At 51.8% G+C, this 19,594-nt stretch overlaps 11 protein-coding genes across 11 annotated transcripts; 4 read left to right on the forward strand and 7 right to left on the reverse strand.

The window, feature by feature from the left end:
- Window positions 1-424: 424 nt before the first annotated feature.
- BDW74DRAFT_166850 (glycoside hydrolase family 18 protein) lies at window positions 425-1,725 on the reverse strand (the record flags this gene model as incomplete). The annotated part of the gene is made up of 4 exons (XM_073726608.1): window positions 425-1,080; window positions 1,132-1,366; window positions 1,433-1,457; window positions 1,541-1,725. The coding sequence occupies 4 exons, from the start codon at window positions 1,723-1,725 to the stop codon at window positions 425-427; spliced, it is 1,101 nt and encodes a 366-aa protein (XP_073586210.1).
- A 1,824-nt stretch (window positions 1,726-3,549) lies between these two features.
- On the forward strand, window positions 3,550-4,573 carry BDW74DRAFT_149258 (uncharacterized protein). The gene has a single exon (XM_073723868.1). The coding sequence runs from the start codon at window positions 3,677-3,679 to the stop codon at window positions 4,487-4,489; it is 813 nt and encodes a 270-aa protein (XP_073586211.1). The 5' UTR covers window positions 3,550-3,676; the 3' UTR covers window positions 4,490-4,573.
- On the reverse strand, window positions 4,574-5,748 carry pst2 (putative NADH-quinone oxidoreductase Pst2). The gene is made up of 4 exons (XM_073723869.1): window positions 5,628-5,748; window positions 5,257-5,552; window positions 5,013-5,202; window positions 4,574-4,958 (listed from the first exon to the last, which is right to left on the reverse strand). Exons 1-4 carry the CDS (start codon window positions 5,652-5,654, stop codon window positions 4,857-4,859), a joined length of 615 nt encoding a protein of 204 aa, XP_073586212.1. The 5' UTR covers window positions 5,655-5,748; the 3' UTR covers window positions 4,574-4,856.
- Window positions 5,749-6,235: 487 nt separating this feature from the next.
- yth1 (cleavage polyadenylation factor RNA-binding subunit YTH1) lies at window positions 6,236-7,864 on the reverse strand. The gene has a single exon (XM_073723870.1). It carries the CDS (start codon window positions 7,724-7,726, stop codon window positions 6,962-6,964), a length of 765 nt encoding a protein of 254 aa, XP_073586213.1. The 5' UTR covers window positions 7,727-7,864; the 3' UTR covers window positions 6,236-6,961.
- On the reverse strand, window positions 6,395-6,919 carry BDW74DRAFT_124990 (uncharacterized protein). The gene has a single exon (XM_073722137.1). The coding sequence runs from the start codon at window positions 6,755-6,757 to the stop codon at window positions 6,452-6,454; it is 306 nt and encodes a 101-aa protein (XP_073586214.1). The 5' UTR covers window positions 6,758-6,919; the 3' UTR covers window positions 6,395-6,451.
- Window positions 7,865-8,197: 333 nt separating the features above from the next.
- On the forward strand, window positions 8,198-10,512 carry npl4 (nuclear protein localization protein 4). The gene is made up of 3 exons (XM_073722138.1): window positions 8,198-8,441; window positions 8,496-9,957; window positions 10,037-10,512. The coding sequence occupies exons 1-3, from the start codon at window positions 8,311-8,313 to the stop codon at window positions 10,298-10,300; spliced, it is 1,857 nt and encodes a 618-aa protein (XP_073586215.1). The 5' UTR covers window positions 8,198-8,310; the 3' UTR covers window positions 10,301-10,512.
- A 212-nt stretch (window positions 10,513-10,724) lies between these two features.
- BDW74DRAFT_176253 (DUF2417 domain-containing protein) lies at window positions 10,725-12,332 on the reverse strand (the record flags this gene model as incomplete). The annotated part of the gene is made up of 2 exons (XM_073728557.1): window positions 10,725-12,125; window positions 12,186-12,332. The coding sequence occupies 2 exons, from the start codon at window positions 12,330-12,332 to the stop codon at window positions 10,725-10,727; spliced, it is 1,548 nt and encodes a 515-aa protein (XP_073586216.1).
- Window positions 12,333-12,579: 247 nt separating this feature from the next.
- ppe1 (putative ribosomal protein/carboxylic ester hydrolase (Ppe1)) lies at window positions 12,580-14,382 on the forward strand. The gene is made up of 4 exons (XM_073722140.1): window positions 12,580-12,926; window positions 13,024-13,611; window positions 13,665-13,918; window positions 13,983-14,382. The coding sequence occupies exons 1-4, from the start codon at window positions 12,763-12,765 to the stop codon at window positions 14,216-14,218; spliced, it is 1,242 nt and encodes a 413-aa protein (XP_073586217.1). The 5' UTR covers window positions 12,580-12,762; the 3' UTR covers window positions 14,219-14,382.
- On the reverse strand, window positions 14,332-17,180 carry BDW74DRAFT_125019 (putative transcription initiation factor TFIID subunit). Its single transcript, XM_073722139.1, has 5 exons — window positions 16,909-17,180; window positions 16,632-16,770; window positions 16,527-16,570; window positions 15,657-16,471; window positions 14,332-15,605 (listed from the first exon to the last, which is right to left on the reverse strand). The coding sequence occupies exons 1-5, from the start codon at window positions 17,089-17,091 to the stop codon at window positions 14,546-14,548; spliced, it is 2,241 nt and encodes a 746-aa protein (XP_073586218.1). The 5' UTR covers window positions 17,092-17,180; the 3' UTR covers window positions 14,332-14,545.
- A 190-nt stretch (window positions 17,181-17,370) lies between these two features.
- On the forward strand, window positions 17,371-18,231 carry BDW74DRAFT_125041 (mediator of RNA polymerase II transcription subunit 11). The gene is made up of 2 exons (XM_073722142.1): window positions 17,371-17,489; window positions 17,552-18,231. Exons 1-2 carry the CDS (start codon window positions 17,406-17,408, stop codon window positions 17,996-17,998), a joined length of 531 nt encoding a protein of 176 aa, XP_073586219.1. The 5' UTR covers window positions 17,371-17,405; the 3' UTR covers window positions 17,999-18,231.
- Window positions 18,201-19,590, reverse strand: cap2 (F-actin-capping protein subunit beta). The gene is made up of 5 exons (XM_073722141.1): window positions 19,419-19,590; window positions 18,913-19,292; window positions 18,578-18,847; window positions 18,462-18,509; window positions 18,201-18,414 (listed from the first exon to the last, which is right to left on the reverse strand). Exons 1-5 carry the CDS (start codon window positions 19,445-19,447, stop codon window positions 18,341-18,343), a joined length of 801 nt encoding a protein of 266 aa, XP_073586220.1. The 5' UTR covers window positions 19,448-19,590; the 3' UTR covers window positions 18,201-18,340.
- Between the last annotated feature and the right edge of the window lie 4 nt (window positions 19,591-19,594).

The following is a 19,594-nucleotide window of genomic DNA, read 5'->3' on the forward strand; positions in this document are numbered from 1 at the left end:
AATATATATCGAGGCAAAGAAGCAAGTGTCTAAAGCAGAGTAAGAGGAATTATTAACTATTTTAACCCTTATTGGCAAACGCACAGACCTGTTTCTCTTTGCTCTCCCTGTTATTGGACTAGATAAGTACCTTGCAGGGCAGTCTCTGAATGCCTATAAGATGCCGGATGTCTCTTATCTGCGAGGTGTGCCACATGCAAGCTTATCATTCCACTTGTTTCTCATTCTTGTCTTGCAGACATATAAGAATAGCATTCCCCAGTTTACTCATGATTGAAATGTACTAATAGTACATGTGACCCTTGCACTGACTATAACCAGCTGAGAACTAACAATGAAAAACAGACGAGCCGCACTTTTTAGTCCTTTTTCTTGTCCAGATTCCATACCTTTATATCTCCAGCAATTTCCTGACTCGTCTCACCTACATCTCATGCAGCGTGTTATATCCCGTCTCGATAAGACTTCGTGGACCACGAGCGTCACCTCCAATATGCCAATAGAACAATCCTCCTAGTTGCTCTCGTGTTACAAACTTCGCTTTTTGCTGCACCGTCTGCGGCGTATCGTACGTCACGAAACCGCCGTCCCCGCCGACACAGTACGCTGCAGCGACCTGTTCGTCATGATGCTCAGTCGCACCGGGACGCGGGAGCTCGCTATAGTCAAATACTCCGTCTTCGCCGCCGCAGCCTGCGTACCGTTGTCCGATGTTATCGCTGCCGAGGAATGACCGGCCGTACGCTGGAATACCTAGGAGGAGTTTCTTCGGATGGACACCCTCCCCAAGCACGTACTCTACGGCGGATTGACATGAAACCCCTGAGCCGTATGAAGGACAATATAACTGGGCGTGGTGACCGGTCTCGGCGCCCCAGGGCCCGGCAAAGTCGTATCCCATGATATTGATCATGTCGACATACTTTGCAGCTTTCTTGAGGTCAATGTGCTGCAATGCCCACTGGCCTGCGGGGAGACAAGTGGCTAATACATATGGCGGGGGGAAATAGTCCCGCAACCTGGCAAGGAGACGAATGTAGTCCTGCCCTTGCTGCGAGTCCGCCGGGTGCTCCCAATCCACTTCAAGCAGGCAAAATCAGCACAGCTCACAATCAACGGAAAGGAACACACCGTCGATTCCATCAAGACCGAACTCGTCTACTAGCCGTCTTGCGGACTGTGCGAACGTTTCCGTACAAGTCTTACTCCGAGCCACAGCGGCGAAGTTTTCGCTTCCTTTGCCGCCCCCTCCAATCGAGAGGACAAGCTTCAGCTTGGAATACTGCGGTTTGAGCTGTGCGAACGCCCGAAGACAGCCGGTTGTGCCGTCGACCGGCATCTGCGTGTCTGCCCACTCATCACTCAACTAGTTTCGTTTATAGTCAGCATACATTATTCCGACCACGCTCACAATATCCAGAGGGAGAGATACATAAATCGTGCCGTCCTCTTTGACCCTAAATGAAACAAACAAGGCAGGTTAACAATCAGATTCTACTGCGGGTTCGGCATCCGCGGGTGATGCACGGCTAGTATGTACCAGGCAAACGCGTAGAAGATGTGAGAGACGAATCCCAATCTGAGAGACGATGGAGGCTGCTTCCGGTATATGCGCCAGTTCGGATAATATGCTGCGTTCAGGTAGAAGGGGATTTCTGATGAAGTGCCACTGAAGCGTTCTGCGGCTTTGCGGCGCCAGTGGGGAAAGATTGAGCCGGAAAACATGGTTACTGTGGCGGGCCAGGGATCTCTGGTACTGATGGTAACCAGGAAGGATAAGAGGAGTATGCTAAGGTCAGATACCAACGAAATACGAGAAAGTAAAAAGAAAAGCGACTGAAGATGAAGGCAAAAGAGCAGTTGCTTGATCGAGAACAGCGTCACGTGTGGTAGAGTTTGGGGATACTGGAAGGGTGGTGCTTATTTGCTTTTGCTTTGGGAAACCACGAGAAACTATGCAATAATAGAGCCTCTATTGGGAAAGGCAACCGGGCAAGTCACTTTTCTCTGCACCCCAGCTGAGAAGACTATGACATTCCCGAGGCGCTGCACCTGCAGATTTTTACTCTGCGCCTCCTCCATGTCGTATACGACTTCCCCGCCTCTGCAGGCGCTATCACGGAATTACCAAGCGCCGTGCTTGTATCGTTCCAGTCCGGTTGATATGCAGATCTTGAAGACTCCGCATCAGTGCAACAGCGAATTCAAGGCGAGTGAGATGGAAATGGTCATCTGTTCCCGACTCCGGATGGATATGCGGCGTATGCGCACGAGCGTTACTGAAGGCCTAAACTCAGCTGCACCCCGCCCCGGTTCGCCCGGCTTCTATTTTTGCTGCAAAATGTTGTCTTTAATCTACTTCATCTTGAAAGCTTCGCATTTCGAATGTCCGCCGAACTGGTAGCGCGCAGCGCGCGATGCGCTACTCGAAAGCACTTTCTAGTCCGCCGGTGAGCATTCGAGCAAATTGGGCGCTGTGGGCAACAGTAGCAGGAAGAGCAGCCTAGCCTCACTCCAAGACGCTAGGTGGATCGTAGAGGAGATTTATCACTTTCTCAAAGTTTCTAGGTCACCCTAGGGTCTAGAGCATTTGGGCCAAAAAGGAGTGAAGTAGCGAAGAGCAACACAGCATTTTGGAGATCAGTAGACTAGATCCCAGACTGTGGGAAACTTGAGCCTCGCCTCGGTCGATTGGTTCAGACAAGATTGACATCTCCAGAAGAAGCTGGGGGATCGCCTTCCCTTGTCAAGTCGGCCCCTAACCCTTGTTTGCTAATGCGTGTTTGCTTGTCTTGTCACTGGCCCGCTGGGCAAAAAGTTTCCTTCTGAGGGTGATGCTCTCGCCCTTTTTCTGTGGATCTTAGGTCATGGTCACTATGCGCTTGCTGCATCGCAAAGTGACAAGCAAATAATAGGTCTTAGGAGTAGTCTTGACTCTTGAATCTTGACTGCTGCGTCCGTTCACCTTCGTCATGTGGAGCAGCGGCAGCTAGCAATTCTCTTCCCCGCATCGCGGTTCACGAATCGCGCGAGCTGGATTTTGGACTCCAGGACCAGGAGACGCAAAACATGCGGTTCCATGTGATGGATGTTTGCGTCTAGGGTATACAAGGGATGATTCGGTCCTAGAGTGTCTGTTAAAATGCCCTCACTAGCCTGTCCTTTGCTTTGGTAGTGTTCCTGGCGGGCTTGAAGCCCACGCTGTCAAGCGACGCGTAAAACACCACAAGTACTGAGGTGTATATAGCTGCAGATTCGACGGCTGAACCCTGACTTGTTAGTATTCGGTCCCCTCAACGCTAAAATCGTGCTAGATTCCTGGCATGCAGGGGCAGTGATCCTGGGGTACAGCATCCAAGTCAGTTCTTTAAGTCCAGGTTGTTGATGAAGACAGAGACGTTAAAATCGGCATTATGAAGTAGTTGTCTCGCCACCGAGGGCTATAGTATAAGATTATCAGAATCATTAATTGTTTTCGTCATGAGATGAAGGTAAACTCAAAGCGGGGAAGATGAGACTGAGCCGGAGAAAAGTTGATAACAGTGGGGAGCGCATAGACCTTGGTTGAGGCTGTTTGCTCAGTTTGCACCAGAAGCAAGCCAGCATTATCCAGCATCATACCCCGTCTTGCGATTTCAATAATTGCCCGGACAGCAATCGCAATTCAAGATACATCATGGAAAACCCCTCAAAGCGAAAGTTTGGCCCCTCCGCAGGCCCCGAAACCACAACCCAAGACTCAGGCAATGCGCCCGACAAGCGACGCAAAGTAATCGGGCCAGCTCTTCCCCCGCCCACCTCGAACACCGATGACAATAGCGACAACTCAATCTCAGACTCGGACTCCGATGATGATGACTTCGGCCCTAGCCTACCCCCGCCGGCGGGCTCAACACCACAACAAGCGCAACCAAGTGCGCAAACATCCTCTCAAGTAAATAAATCACAAGAACCCGAATCAGCGCCGGCACCCAAACGCGACGCTTGGATGCTTGCGCCACCGACCGCCGGCTCGGACCGGTCGCGCGTTGATCCTACGAAGCTACGGAATCGCAAGTTTCAGAGCGGGCCGCGGGTTGGGAATGCTCCTGGCGGAGGGGGAGGGGTGGATAGCTCGTGGACTGAGACACCAGAGGAGAAAATGAGGCGCTTGCAGGATGAGGCGATGGGAATTTCGTCGTCTTCTGAGCCGAATGGTGCTGGAGTAGGGACAGGGGCGGATGACAAGAAGGCGCAAGCGATGAGGGAGAAGGTTCAGCGGTATAACGAGCGTGTGAGGGGGGAGGAAGCGTCGTCGCTGGTTGAAGATAAGAAGAGGAAGGATAAGGAGTCGGGGAAGAAGGAGGAGGATGATGATCCGAGTAAAAGGGCTTTTGATAAGGAGAAGGATATGGCGCTGTCATCGAAGCTTACGAATGCTCAACGGAGGGAGATGATGAGTAAAGCCGCGGATTTTGGGTCGAGGTTTTCGAAGGGGAAGTTTTTGTAGATATTATGGCTATATGATATGGCAGTGGTTGTATAGTAGCTGTCATGAAAGAGGGCAGTAATGAAGAATATATGAAATGAATTATTTCTATTCATTATTTATATGTTAAATTCATTAATCATCAAGTCCTCGCAACAAGATAGCATAGACAGCACCATCAATGAAGAAAGTCAAGGGGGGGTATAAGGCAAATTAATCAGAGAATGTTACACTTCTTGGGAAGACCGCAAGGCCCCCCCTCATTGTCCTTTTCTGAGTTCTTTGCTTCGGAGCCGTTCTGCTGCTTCTCAGTCTTCTGGGTCGTCGTTGCTACTGGTTGTTGCTGAGCGGGCTCGGCCTCGGACTTGGGCTCGCTGCTGCCATGCAGTCACGCGAAGTTGACACGGGCGACGTGCTCGTAGAAAGACTTGCCCTGAGTCTCGGCGATCTGGAGCTCGAGCTCGGTGGGCTGGCGAGAGCCATCGGCACCCTAGAAACGCAGTTAGTCTTGGCGCAGTAGATTCGTAAAGATGGATTAACATACAGCGAAGGTACCGGCACCCCAGGCGCTACCACCGTGGATCTCCTCGAGGTTGGAGAGGAGAGGGAAGGCAGTCTTGTAGCCGAGGGGGACGTAGAGGAAACCGTGGTGGGTGAGGGTGCTCATGGCAGCAATGGCAGTGGACTCCTGGCCACCACCGAGGGTACCAGTGGAGACGAACAGACCAGCGTACCTGGATGAATTGTCAATAACTGTTGGTGTGCTTATCGGTAGAAGTTCAACTTACTTGCCGAAGAAACCACCAGTGGCCCAGATACCGCCAGTGCGGTCCCAGAAAGCCTTCCACTGAGCAGGGAAGTTACCGTAGCGGGTGGGGATACCGAAGAGGACGGCATCGTACTCAAGGAGCTGCTCAGGCTTCTCAAGGACGGGGACGGAGGACTTCTGGGGAGCGTGCATCTTGGCGAGGACCTCCTGGGGGAGGGTCTCCTGGATCTGGAAGAGGTCGGCGCTGCCGCCGGCGGCCTGAATGCCCTTGAGCTCGGCCTGGGCCAGCTTCTCGACGTGGCCGTACATGGAGTACTAAAAGCAACCATGCTGTTAGAATATGCTCCACAGCTTGCGGACAAAGAAATGCTAAGGGGAGGGGTAACGTACGAAGACGATAGCGATCTTGGGGGCCATTGTGACGGTGGGGTCTTCAATTGAAGTGTAGAGCTGAAGTGAAGATGTTTGATATGGTCTGAGTCTGAAGGGGCACAAGAATTGAGGGGCAGACAACCCTTTATAGGAAGCGGAGGAGGGGGATTAGTTAAAAGCTCTAGGCTTTTGTCATCGATTACAGATGCGGCTGGCTGCTGCTGATTGGATGGATGCAGGCAATCAGTGGGTCTTCCCCATCTTGCTCGTTCTTGGTGCAGTCTTACGGAGATTTGACAAATGCACGGGCAGCCTGGTATCTCACTGTACTTTTCGAATTCGATGGGTTATTGGGGCTCCCATAGTCATCTCAATTGTTGGGAAGTTGCTCGGATATACGGAAAAGACACCATGCTGCAATGGCAGCTGAAAGCTGAGATGTCGTGATCTTCAAGCTTTCATTTGCCACGAAGCTGTACTACATCAGCGTGGAGTTTTTGCTGTCTAGTGGAAAACCGTAGAATCTCTGGCAGCTTGGCCGGACACCAATACTTCTACAGACTGATGCTGGATGAATAGTTTCAGCGCATGTTTCGATCATCCTTCAAGGACCTGGAATTATATACGTTACAAGCCTTGGGGCTGCTAACTCTTCATTGTCATACTCCGTATCTCCTGTTCGGCTACCTGGTAACCGAAGTCCATTCTCTGCCTGAAACTGTTCTATAGCAGCTGGAATATACCTAGGTCTCACCTAAGTAGAATATCAGACAACAGGTGGCTAAACGAAACTAGTGCTAACTATACTCGAGATACAACAAGGACTTCCTTTTCCTTTCAAGTTATGTACTAGACAAATAATAGACGAAGAAAGAAAACTCTTTTGAAGGATATTTGACTTTCGCCTTCATCGTAGGATAATATGGCTCTGGGATCCTATTATGATATGTGCTGACATGGCTATAGATCGAAGCAGGCCTTTCGTGCATATATGTGGCAGAAGTTGTCATGTTCGAGTAGTAGGGCTTAGTTTCCGAAGTCCAAGTAACATATTGCTGAGGTGTGAAGACTCGCCGCTTCGCTTGAGGTGCCTGTTCCGGCCCGGGTTCTTCAGGGCGCTTGTGTGACAGACAAGCCTGACACCGCATTGCCGACGAGTCCGTTAGTTTGAGATTGCGGACCCAATGCACCTGGTGCTTAGATCGAGAAGACAATAGGGCGTGCTTCTCTCGGAACGGGTTGGTTGGTCAGTCGAAGCGAATCTGAGCACCCCGATGGAATGCCCAGGTCAACTAGGCCGAGGGTATCGGTGGATATGTTGGTGTAGATTGCCATCATCCTAGCCAGTGAATCTAGCCTCGCCCTCTGCCACGGTACCGGCCACGCATTCCGAATCCTCCGCGACCACGTTCATTTCTCCATTCACGTTCCCTTTCGCGTTCCCTCTCCTGTTCTTCGCGAATCAAATTCCTTTCATGCTCCAGTTCCTCTTCTGTCTTCTCCACTCGCACCGTTGGCTTGGGCAGATTCTCCGACCAACGGGGATGGGCGTCGGCGCAATTTGGTCCTTCGGGGCAAAATCCAGCAAGGTAGTATTGACAGAGTCGACGGCGGACGTGTCGTTTCGCGCACAGGGGACCTAGAGGACAGAATCCCTGGTCGTAGTGCTCGCATGGAGGGAGGCGGGCCTGCTCTCGAACATGCTGATATAGGCAGTCATCCCCATTAGGACAATATCCAGACCGGGAAAACGACTGGCATTCTGGCATACGGCGTAGATTGTATTCATGAAGGTATTCACACTTCATGCCCTTCTTACAGAGACCCTTAAGAAAGTGCTTGCAGACAAGTGACCCGTGTGTGGTTGACGGCGCTAATCCGGACGCCGTGGTCGTAGATGTGGTTACTCGCGATGGTGTCGGATGCCGGTCGGAACACGCAGGCCCCAATGGACAGTGACCTTCGCTGTAGGCTTTGCATACAGGTACGTCAGTGACGAGGCCAAAGCCATAGCTCTTTCGTAGAAAGGGAATGAAGGAAAATCGATCGAAATCCGGGTCACGGCTGCGGTCTGTCGACACTAGTTGAGATGCCACATAACTGACGTCGGCAGCCATAATTCTTAAAAAAAAATGTATCTGTAAGATTCTATTGATAAACCTTCGTCTGCCAACGGGCAAAGATGTTGAACTGACGCAGATTGAAAACTATCCGCGAAGGATTACCATTGAAAGCTCGAGAGCTTTAGAAATGCTTATAAATCGGGTAAGCGGTGGCACAAGTGAGCCTACCAGAAGACCGAACCTCTAGGCCGCTCGATATATGCGGCAGAATACAGCGGCCATTACGACATGAACTGTGCTTACTTGACTAAGTCCTTTCAACATCTTTCTCTTGCCTCCGCGGCGTATCACTCTTCTCTCTCCTAGAAATCATTTTCTTCATCGGAATGACCTTACGATCTACGAATACCATCCTTGCCTTCTAGACACCTCTACACCTCTTGGCTTACATCCGTCCACTTGCCGCCATGGCGTCCCGCACGATCATCCTGCGATTCGAGAGCCGAAACGGCCAATTCCGCCTGAATGTTAGCCCACAAGACGTGTTCCCATCACTAGAGGCAAAGGTATGCTTTATTGAATCTTGTGACTGTTGAGTTATGATTGTTTTTGAAATAGTATCAACTCACGAGCATTAGATGCTGGAACACCTTCCTTCAGACGTTGAACCATCCTCGCTTACACTTTCCAACAAACCCATTGGCGCCGCCGGCGACGAGCGGCTTTTGAATACACTGGAAGGTGTCTCGTTTGAGAAGGTTGGGCTTAGGTCAGCAATGCCGATAGAAGTTAGGGCGGGCAGCTGCTGACGTTGACAATCTAGGCATGGTGACAAGCTTTACATTGGATATCAGTCCAAGGAGGCTGTCCAAGACGGCTTTAGTAACGGAGCGGCGGCTGGAACATCTGCGAGACGACTGAACGGAGCTCCGATACCTCAAGAGAGCTCATCCGCTTCTCGATCGCACCCTAGTAACGTCGCCTCGGTCACGGTCAAGAATCCATGGGAAGCTGTTAGGCAGTCGGCTCTTGACGACCGCCTGGAGAAGAAGGATGGAAAAATTCATCGGCCTCGTGATAACAAGATGTGCAAACACAGTGCGAAGGGCATGTGTGATTACTGCATGCCTCTCGAGCCTTATGACCCGAAGTACCTCGCAGAGAAGAAGATTAAGCACTTGTCGTTCCACTCATACCTGCGCAAGAATAACGCTGCAACAAATAAACCCGAACTCAAGAGCTCCTTCATGCCACCCCTCAACGAGCCATACTATCGGGTAAGACCAGACTGCCCCTCCGGCCACCCACCCTGGCCCGAAGGAATCTGTACCAAGTGCCAGCCTAGTGCGATCAGCTTGCAGCCTCAGGAATATCGCATGGTCGACCATGTTGAATTCTCTACGCCTGATTTAATTAACTCATTACTCGATTTCTGGCGGAAGTCAGGCGCCCAGCGTCTGGGCTATCTTTACGGCACCTACGAGGAGTACTCAGAGGTTCCCCTTGGAATCAAGGCTGTCGTGCAAGCAATATATGAACCTCCTCAAGTGGATGAAGTTGACGGAGTCACACTCCATGATTGGGAGAACGAAAAAGACGTGGACGAAGTTGCTCGTCTTTGCGGCCTCGAAAAGGTCGGGGTTATTTTCACTGATCTACTCGATGCTGGGCTAGGAGACGGAACCGTACTTTGCAAACGGCATATTGACTCGTACTATCTCTCCTCTCTTGAAATTGCGTTTGCGTCACGTTTGCAGATGCAGCACCCCAAGGCAACGAGGTGGAGCCGCACCGGCCATTTCGGCTCTAACTTTGTGACCTGTGTTCTAAGTGGTGACGAAGAGGGTGCTATTACTATCAGCTCCTACCAGGCTTCAGTTGCTGCAGTGGAGATGATTCGGGCCGACATTATCGAGCCCTCCGCAGAGCCATCTGTAATGCTGGTTCAATCAGAGGACGATGACGGCAATAAATCGCGCTACATACCTGAGGTGTTCTATCGGAAGATCAATGAGTATGGAGTATCTGCCCAGGTAAACGCAAAACCAGCCTTCCCAGTAGAGTACCTTCTGGTTACTCTGACCCACGGTTTCCCTACGGAATCCAAACCGCTTTTCATTGACAGCACATATCCTATTGAGAATCGCGAGGTCATTGGTGAAGGACAGGAGTTTCGTCCGCTTGCTCGAAAGCTGGTTTCCCACGGTGATCCAGACAAAGCAATCCGAGCGGTATCTGACTTCCATCTACTCTGCTTTCTTCGCACATTTTCCACTTTCAGCAAGGTGAGTTGAGCAATCTACTGCAGGATCGCTCCGGCCGCAGCGGGAGAAACGCTACTAACCACACGCCAACCACATCTAGGAAGAGGAAGCTCTGCTCTGCCGTGTAGCCACGACCCAGAACCCCACAGACGGACTGCAACTTATCAATACCCCCGGATGGGCAACGTTAGTCACTATTCTTCAGGACAGCGGTGAGCGGCCCCCCAAGCGTCCCTGGCTGGACCCTCTACACCCTGTGCCCCAACCCGGAAGACGTTACCCTTCCTCCTCCTCAAGACCCGAGTCTCCTAGATCAGAGAGTGAGCAGCTTGCTAAGAGGTTTAAGGGAGCTAGTCTAAGGTGACCGGTCGATATTCCTCGAGCCCAGTCTGCCCATTCGCCGCCCTCGTATTCGTACCGTACCGATAACCGATCACCGCGACCTGCCACTGTTGATCAATATAATCCGTGCTTGGGTTGCCCTTAAGCTCCCCATGGTACGGATACATGTCCCTTATCGCTCTCTACGTCGAGTCACGAGATGCTCCTCCAAGGCTTTGGATAGTCCCTCAAGACTATGAGGCGGTTTGTTGGGTTGGTACACTAGGTTGTACATAAACGGCTCGAAAAATGAATATACCATTCCACCTTAACTTGCAACCACCTATGTTCAAGACGAAAAAAAATAGATATAGATCCCAAGCATATACAGTCTTAGAAAAGGAAAAGGAAAAGAATGTTCAAGACTAGAGAAAATAAGATGAAAAAGAGAATAGACTTCATGCTACTCATACCATCGCTCTCAGCCTCTCCTCAAGCGTTTGCCTGCCCTTTGTCGTCCTCCATACCTCATGCGGCGCATCCTGAACAATATCCCAGTTTTTGAGGTTCTTCGTAATGGCAGTCAAATCCTCCTGCTTCTGCGCCCACTTCCTGCTGCTGTCGACCTCATCCCCAGAGCTTACAACAATTAATGGCGTATCAGCCATCTGGACATGTCTCGCAGCCTGAATCTCTGAATATGTCATAGACCCCGCAACGAGGTTCTCCTGCAGCTTCGCGCGAATAAACTTCCCCGTCTGGTAGGCGCTCTGGCCGAAGATTCTGTCTTCACGCGTCCTGTGCTTGAAAATAGCGCCAAAGATTCGGTCAAGACCCAACGGTGACAAGATACCACGGATCCAAAGGCCAAAGCCCCGGCCTGGGTTGGCGATGTCGGATAGGTAGTCTTCGTGCAGAGGGTCGATGAGGAAGATGCCTCTTGTCTCTAGGAGATGGCGGCTCGCGAAAATGCGGCTGTATATGCTTCCAATGCCTGCGGATACGAGGACGAAGGGACCCTCCTCGCCTGCTAGGGCTAGAGCTTCGGAGAGGGCGTCGGAAGCCATACCCGCGGAGAAGGGGGAGGGGGCATTGTCAGACCAAGCGATACCAGGTCTATCCCAGTAGCAGTAGCGCGGAATGGCGCCCTTTCGGTAAAGCTCGTCGATGAACGGCTGCAGTGTGTGCTCAACGGGGCCCTCTCCGCCTTCAATCAGAACCGTGGTCGAGTTGTCACTGGACACATCGCCCACACAATCCAGATGGACTTGGTAGTTGTTGGCGCTGACCCAGAATTTCTGGCCTGGGGCGTTCAAGGTAGCGTCTCGTGCGCGGAGGGCAAGGGTGATCATGAAGAGAATGGATATGATGGCAATGACTGCACTGAATAGTGTCTCACAGAGCACTGCCAGCCATTCCCGTAGAGTCCATCGGGTCTCCTCGCGGCCTGTGAGGCGTTCCTCTTCTTCGCGTTTACCCCAGGCGACGTAACGGTTCTGGATGATATTGTAGACTGCAATGATCACCGCCCATACAACGCTGGCAATTCCAACCCAGCCTTCCTCGACCCGGATCTTCGGTACTGCAACTGTTATACACATGTCGGTGAATAAGAACAGGGCAAGTATGAAGCCCCATATCGTCATCGGCTTCGACGGGACGGAGAAGAAGATGAGCCCCAACAGAATGTATCCGACGGTCAATGTAGTGTAGGCAAATGCGAAGAAACCTGATCCGCGCGTGTGTACGGCCGGTGCACTGACAAAGAGGGAGACGAGCAGGAATGTCCACCAGATGAAGCTGATGGCTAGGAATGCGGTCGAAAGTCCCCGGAGAGCCCGCACGCTCCAGAGGTTATAGGGAGAAACCTATCCTAGCCGTTAGACAAAAGTAGCTATACAGACCATTGTCAGAAGAATTGAACGCACAGCAGGGTCATCGGGGCTCAAATACGGCTCGTGCTCGCGTGGCAGGAGCCGAGTCCTCTCATCGGGAGCCCGGTACTGTTCCTCGTCCTCTCCATCATGACGGTCGCCATCTCGGCTGCCGTGCTTTCTGTTGGTGGAATTAATCATGGTATCTGATGTACACCGATGGCTTACTTGGAGTGCGAGAAAGGAGTAGAGCTCTGGGAGGTGCAGGTTATAAACTGGCCGAGATCAAGATATCAAGATGACGGTGCTGACGTCATGGTACGCAACATCGCTTGAGATCGAGACCAGGGCCGATCCCTTGTTGAAGGATTGCTTTGCTTTTGGCTGGGCTGGCTGCTGTTGGATAGGTTTGTTTTGATCCATCGGCGATGATCCTAGTTTACACAAAGTAGATTGACCCGATTTCTTGACATTAGGGCCCATAGTGGGTGTTTAATCTAAAAGACTCGACCTCGTAAGAATAGGTGGGGTTGACGAGCTTCTCACCCCGCAAACGGCTTCAACTCCATCCTTGTCTGCTCCATGTCTCCCACAATAACCCACCGTTCCACTATATAGAAAGGCGCAAAATATGAGCGACCTGCAAAAGTCTTTTGCCAAATCGAAACTATCCAAGCTCCCGCCAGAACCTCCTCCCATCCCCGAGGACGAGGATGGCGACTCCGCTTCTTCAACGGAGACGGTGACCCCATCACCAACCAAACAACTATTCGCTCGGCCGGGAGGAACCCGAGGGTGCGTACCTATACTTTCTGTGTTTTCCTTCTCCATTTATGTCCCTTGCCGAACGATGTACACTGTGAAACTAACGCAGAGAGAATTTGTAAGATAGGCCGCAAAACTCCCTAGAATGGTCCAGCTTCTTCGACCAAGAACTCTATCTCCCACGACAAATCAATGATTTGGATATGGTGCACCATGTATACGTTACTCCACCTACGAAAGGAGGTCCTCTTTTTGTGATGCACCATGGCGCAGGCTCTTCTGGTCTCTCCTTTGCCGCCTGCGCTGTGGAGATCCGCAAGATTCTCCCTAATGCTGGAATACTCTCCGCAGACGCCCGCGACCACGGAAGCACATCCGTAACAAGAGCGAGTGAAGATGGTGATGCAGATTCGGCAAAGGCACAACTTGATCTGAGTTTGGATACGCTAAACCAGGACCTTCTGTTCGTCATCCGTGAAACGCAGGTCAAAATGGGATGGGAGACTCTGCCGGACATCGTCCTTGTCGGACATAGTTTGGGAGGTGCGGTCATCACCGATGTCGCAAAGAAAGGCGAGTTGGGCGCAAAACTATTGGCGTACGCTGTTTTGGATGTTGTTGAAGGCTCCGCAATGGATGCTCTTCAGAGTATGGAGACGTACCTCTCGACTCGGCCATCCCGCTTTCCCTCCCTGCCCTCGGGAATAGAATGGCAGTATGTTTGCCCTATAGCATTATGAGCGCTATCTCTAACAACTACGTCCATAGCACACGCTCGCGAACAATTCGCAACAGGACGTCAGCCCGCGTCTCCGTCCCGTCCCTCCTATACCACGAAGACGTGCCAAAGGATCCAGCAAAACCGTGGGTCTGGCGAACCAACCTCGCCGAAACAAAGCCCTTCTGGGAAGACTGGTTTATCGGGCTGAGCCGCAAGTTTCTTGAAGCGCGTGGTGGGAAGCTACTCCTTCTGGCTGGGACCGATAGGTTGGATAAGGAGTTGATGATTGGTCAGATGCAAGGTACGTTTGTATCTCTAGCATCCTCTCTCATTTCTGGAGCATGCTGATTCTGATCGATACCCAGGTAAATACCAACTCCAGGTATTTCCCGACGCGGGACATTTCATACAGGAAGATCAGCCCACCAAGACAGCGCAGATCCTGGTCGACTTCTATAAACGGAATGGTCGGAGCGCGCTTGTTCTGCCACCCAAGGTAGCCGATATGCAGGCTTCAGCGGCGATGAAGAAGGGAGCAGGGACCGGTGTGCCACTTGGGAAACCGGAGGGCGGGAGTACAGGCTCTCTAAAGAGGTCTTAGAAGGCTGGAACTCACGCGCCTTCCAAGAAGCTTGTCTTTGGTACGGTAGACGAAATGACGTGGACCATTGTATAATGGCAAACCATTTTTATAGTGCGTTTTTTTTGATTCCTTGTTAATTAGCCAGCAAGTTATGGTACTTATTTATACATATCCAACCACCGAAACACCAATGCCATCCAATCCAGCCCGGACGCCGTCAGGTGGGCCTGAGAAGTCCATGCAAAATAGATCCATGCACTCGCAGAAAGCGCAAATATTGTATTTAAAGAACTAGATAAAGGAAGGGTATCGAGACTAGTCGAACACACAACAGCAACATCACAATCAAGGAAGATATGCGCCACCAGCAATAATCAAGTTCATGTTGGTAAACTTCACCTTGTACACGGGGCTCTTCTTGGTTGGGAACGCGCTGATCTGGTCCGGCGTGACAACGACATCCTTACCCTTTTTCTTGCCACCGCCCATCCCCGGTCCGACGGCGCTCGATGGCTGCGTTGAACTCGCGGCATTGGAGGATGTACCATCAATCTTTGTGCCAGCACCGCCTTCTCCGACGACGCGGCCCTGCGATGGGTCGTTCGCGGGACCGGTAACGTCCCAGATGCGGACTGTGCCATCTGCGCCGCCGGAGACAAGGACATTAGACTCGACGCTCCAGCTGAGCGACCAGATGCCCCCTTTCCCGTGGCCCCGCATACGCTTGAGAAGACGGCCGTGACCGAGGTCCCAAAGCAGAATGGAGCCGTGGTCGTCTGCGGAGGCGAGGGTTTTACCGTCGCGGCTGCAGGCGAGGGCTGTGATGTTTCCTGTGTGACCGGTGAACATGCGGACTGCATTACCTGTGGTAACGGCCCACATGCGCACGGTGTGGTCTGAGCTACCCGTGAAGACGTAGGCGGAGTTGGGGTGAAAGCAGACGCAGTCAACGTCTTGCTCGTGGCCAACGAAGATGCGCTGTTGGCGGATGTGATCTGTTACCCAAAGCCGGGCGGTTTTGTCGTGGCCGCCGGAGACGAAGTAATGGCCGAAAGGACCCCATTGGAGGTCCCAGCTTGGTTGGTCGTGGCCTTTGTAAACGACCATGCACTGCCAGAGATCGAGGGACCAAAGGCGAATGGTTCTATCTGCGGAGGATGAGAGGAGCCATCGGGCATTTGTTGGTGCTACGGCATTATCGACCGGGGTGGCTGATGGGGCAAATGCAACTGCGTACACCGGCCCTGAGTGTCCGATTAAGCGGCGAGAATTTGTTGGGTGATCGTCCGCGCTGTTATCTGACGAAGCAATCTTCTTCCCATCCAAGCTCCAGACACGGATATATGACTCTTGCATACCAGCTGCAACGAGTAGATTATCATCCGAAAAATCTAAGCAGTTGACCCTAGTTGAGTTAGCACAGAAACCTCGAACAGACATTTGACTTCCGACTAACCCGTCATAGGTGTTGTGAAACGTAAACATGCAGACACTAACGGCGGGGCCAACACCTCCCGTTCTAGATTCAATCCGGAACCTATCGCGGTTCTCCTTGACCTTTTGCACCTCAATCGCTACATCGCGCGCAGTTGATGGGGGATATGGAATGTCGGCCCGTGACGGAGCTTCATCCTCCTCCTCCTTTTTGATCATTTGCTCGAACTCCTGCGTCAAGCTGTTTTGGCCAGGTCCGGGTGGAACCTTTGCGTCTTCATCCGCGAGCTCAGCACGTACATCGCCTTCAAGAGCCTCCTCCATGGAAAGCTTCGCTAGCCTAAGTCGCGGCAGAGTGCCGGCCATCGCAGGGTTATCACCTGTGTATGCAGAGCCAGGATGATGACCTGGAATGCCTTCATCTTCTGTAGGGAAACTCTGACCCATGCCCGCTTGAGAGAGCAAGGCCGCAAAGCTGAACCTATCATCGGCGGCCCGCTCTTTAGTGATGATGGTGCAAAAGCTGCTTAGGATTGCTGACATAACGGAGCCACCCTCTTTTTGCTTGCTCTCGAGGAACTGCATCAGAGCACCAAAGGCAGGGTTGCTGAGAACAAGGCGATATTTATTGCCACGGTATAGTTTTGCAATGGAGTTGTCTTGAACGTGCTCAGGCAAACTGATAGGCTCAAGTGCCCGTACATCTTCCGTATGTTCTGGTAGGAAGAGGTTCTTGTTGTTATCGAAGAACTGCCTGGCTTCTGGTGTATATAGAGAGGTCACCATGTTCAAGAATGAATAAACGAAGAGCGGCCATAACACACGCCGGAGTTCCGGCTTCAGAGTCATTAGCCATCAGCCAATGTTAGTACTAAGCACAAATGAGTCGCACCTTGTACAAATCCAGGTTGTCCTCTACCCAGACTTTGAGCAAATCTAGCAAGTAAGTTAGCTTCAACTGGCGAAATTGAACAGCTCGGCCTGTCAGCAATCTTACCAAAGCCCATTCTGTACTTAGGCCGAGCCTCTTCTCCCAACTGAGGTAGTGGCCGGCCATCTATCTCTTGATTTGCAGACTCCATACGTAGCATGGCTTCCGTACGACTATAGCCCTTTTTCGCCAAGTAGTCAATGACCTAGTACAGAAGTCAGCAAGATCAACCTACCAGTCTCAAAGGTTCAATTTAAAGAGCTTGATGCAATCAAAACAAACACATCTGAGCAAACAATCTGCACAAGGACTAAGGCAAACGTGAGAAAAAGCCCTCACTCACAATTTGGTTCAAGTTTTGTTGCGACATTGCACCACTAGCAGGCTGGGTTGGAGGAGGCCCTGGGGTAGGCGCCCCAACAGGTGTCGTAGCCATGGGTTGTTGATGAGGAGGCATAGATACACCACCGGGGCCCATACTCCCACTTCGGGGAGCAGGGCTCGGGGCCCCGCCAGGCGCAGACATGGTCTTTTACCCCTGAAACTCTCTCAGCCTGTCTGCTTTGGCAAGTCGCGGTAAGAGAAAGTCTCGGCAGTTACGTGATTGGGTTGCTGATACGCAGGACAGAAAAGTGAGGGAATCTGTTGTCCATTCAAGCATCTTTTTGATAGAAGTCCGCGAGGTCGCGCTGAGCTTACGTCAGCAGGCGTCCCCGGAGTGCGCACGTGACAAACTGCTTGTCATTTGGTGGGGATTCAATGCATGCATTGATCATTCCTCGTTTCTCATTCTCAAGCGTTTTGAGGATTCTATACAGGAATCTGTGGAGTGAGGATAACATGGCCGAAACCAATAATCTTGAGCAGCCCGCCAAGGTCTTTACATCTGCCGATCGCATCCGGCAATTGAACGAAATTGACAAAGTACGACATGAGAGCTCCGACGCATCTTCAACATACCTACTAACCACATTTTACTGTCCTAGGATGTCGCTAAACTAATCCACTCGGCCGGGCTCGCGATTCAAGCTCTCACGAACGCGAGATCCAACGATCCCTTCTCTTCGTCTTCCGACAACTCGCTCGACTCACATAAAGCCCGGTTCAAGGAAGCTACGTCACAATACTTTGCGCTCCTCTCCTCAATCGACGTCCGGCTCCGTCGTCAGGTCTACGCTTTGGAGGAAGCTTCGATACTTGCACCGGATTCATCTTCTAGAGCTGGTGATACTGGTTCGGGGACGGCTGCGGGCGCGTCGAATCCGCTGGACGTGAGCTGGCTGAACAGTAGGAAGGATACTGTGGGCAAAGAGAAGGAGGCGGAGCTATGGGCAGCTGCGAGGCAGTTTGTTCAGCGGGTCAACCAGGCGCCTTCTGCCGACAATGCTAAAGTGAAGACTGAAGGTGGTCAGGAGAGCATGGAGGTCGACTGATTCTTTGCTTGGTGGCACGATGGGGAGTATCTTGAATATCTTTGGGGATGATACATTTCGCATGATTTACAGGAGCGATTTCTTTAGTTAGCATCTGCCAATTTGTTGGATGGCTGCATGACAGGATATGACCTTATGATACCCAAATTCGAATGCATTGCATTGCATTGCGATACGCCGAAGCGATTCTTGTGAAGCCGCCGTGGCTCTTGCGTGCGCGTCATAGATCAATGTTATTGCACTTCAGATACGTAGATGTAAATACAAGTCAGCCGCTTCTGCATGGAACGCAAAGATACTTATGGATATTCGACACAACCGCTATGACAAAATAGAAACTGCTTATCGCTGCAGTCCCCGGATCATCTCCTGTTGGGTAGCTCTGTCTCGGTTGGATTCGGAAAGAGATCCAATGCCTAAAGGATTAGCTTCTCGCCCTCGACAATGGAGATAAAGCACTCACTTCTCAGCTCGCCGACGACATCTTTAGCTTTGCCGAAGTAGACCTCCTCTGCAAGAACCGTGCGGTTAGTGAACATACGGACTCGGGGATCTTTTCAATGAAACCGTATAACGTACGCAGCAAGTTCCTCATCTTCAATTCCATGTCCTCCACCATTTTGCCGACATTGGCGACATGGCTTGCATCCGAGTCGACAGGCATATCGACCTCGATCTGCCGGGTCATGTTCCCGCTCAGGTCCATTTCACCAAGCGCCTCATTTTCGTTGGAGAGGTGAAGGATCACCGTGCTGGTGAGCTTATAGTGGGCCAATCGTCCTCGATCAGTCGCTTCAAAGACGTGAATGCTGTCCCATTCGCCAGAGTGCTTTCCGCCGGGGGACACGCCTGATCAACAGATGCATTAGCTCAAACACGATTAATGCAGTATTAGTCCGCGTGCAGAAGCATACCATTCTTCAGAAGAATGACACCCGCGAATCCATCGTCCAGATCCCAGAAGTACACACTGCCAACACCGCCCTCATAGTACAGCTCCCGGTAGACGTCGAACGCCTCGTTCGCAGCAACCTCCAGTCTCCTCACGCGCTCGCTTGGTACTGTGCCGTCATCGAGAGGGGGGTCGAACTCATTGCTCCAGGGGGACCTGTAGCTGTCGCCGTCGCGGTTGTAGTCGCAGAGTAGGTAGTCGCGCTTTGTCTTGGGGCATCGGCGGATCTCGAGCGGCTGGTCGACGGAGGACAGGAGGTCTTCGGTGAGGTCGGGGACAATGGAGGTAATGGCCTGGAGGTTCTGCTTTGTGTCGCGGGGGTTCAGACGCCGGAGGAGGTCGCTGGTGCAGACATGGCGCTCTTGTCAGCGGAGTGCAGGGTGCAGGCGGGGTTGGGTTGGGGTAGAAGATATGCTCTGGAAATCGACGGATTGCGAAGACGAGCAGTTCTAGCAATGGAAGACTTACAGCGCACTATCAAATTGAGCGTCGGCCATTGTTATGGATTCCTTGGGGTTGTGATTAGGTTTTGGATGTTGTTTACTGGTGTCAAAGTGTCCCTGAAGGCCGACGCCGGACGGGAGGTGCGTGGGCGCAGCAACCCGCAATTTGGCTTTAGGAGCTCCACCAACTACCTAAGGTAC

The sequence above is a fragment of the Aspergillus multicolor genome (genome assembly GCF_047715735.1).
Source record: "Aspergillus multicolor strain CBS 133.54 unplaced genomic scaffold BDW74scaffold_6, whole genome shotgun sequence".
Taxonomy (NCBI): domain Eukaryota; kingdom Fungi; phylum Ascomycota; class Eurotiomycetes; order Eurotiales; family Aspergillaceae; genus Aspergillus; species Aspergillus multicolor.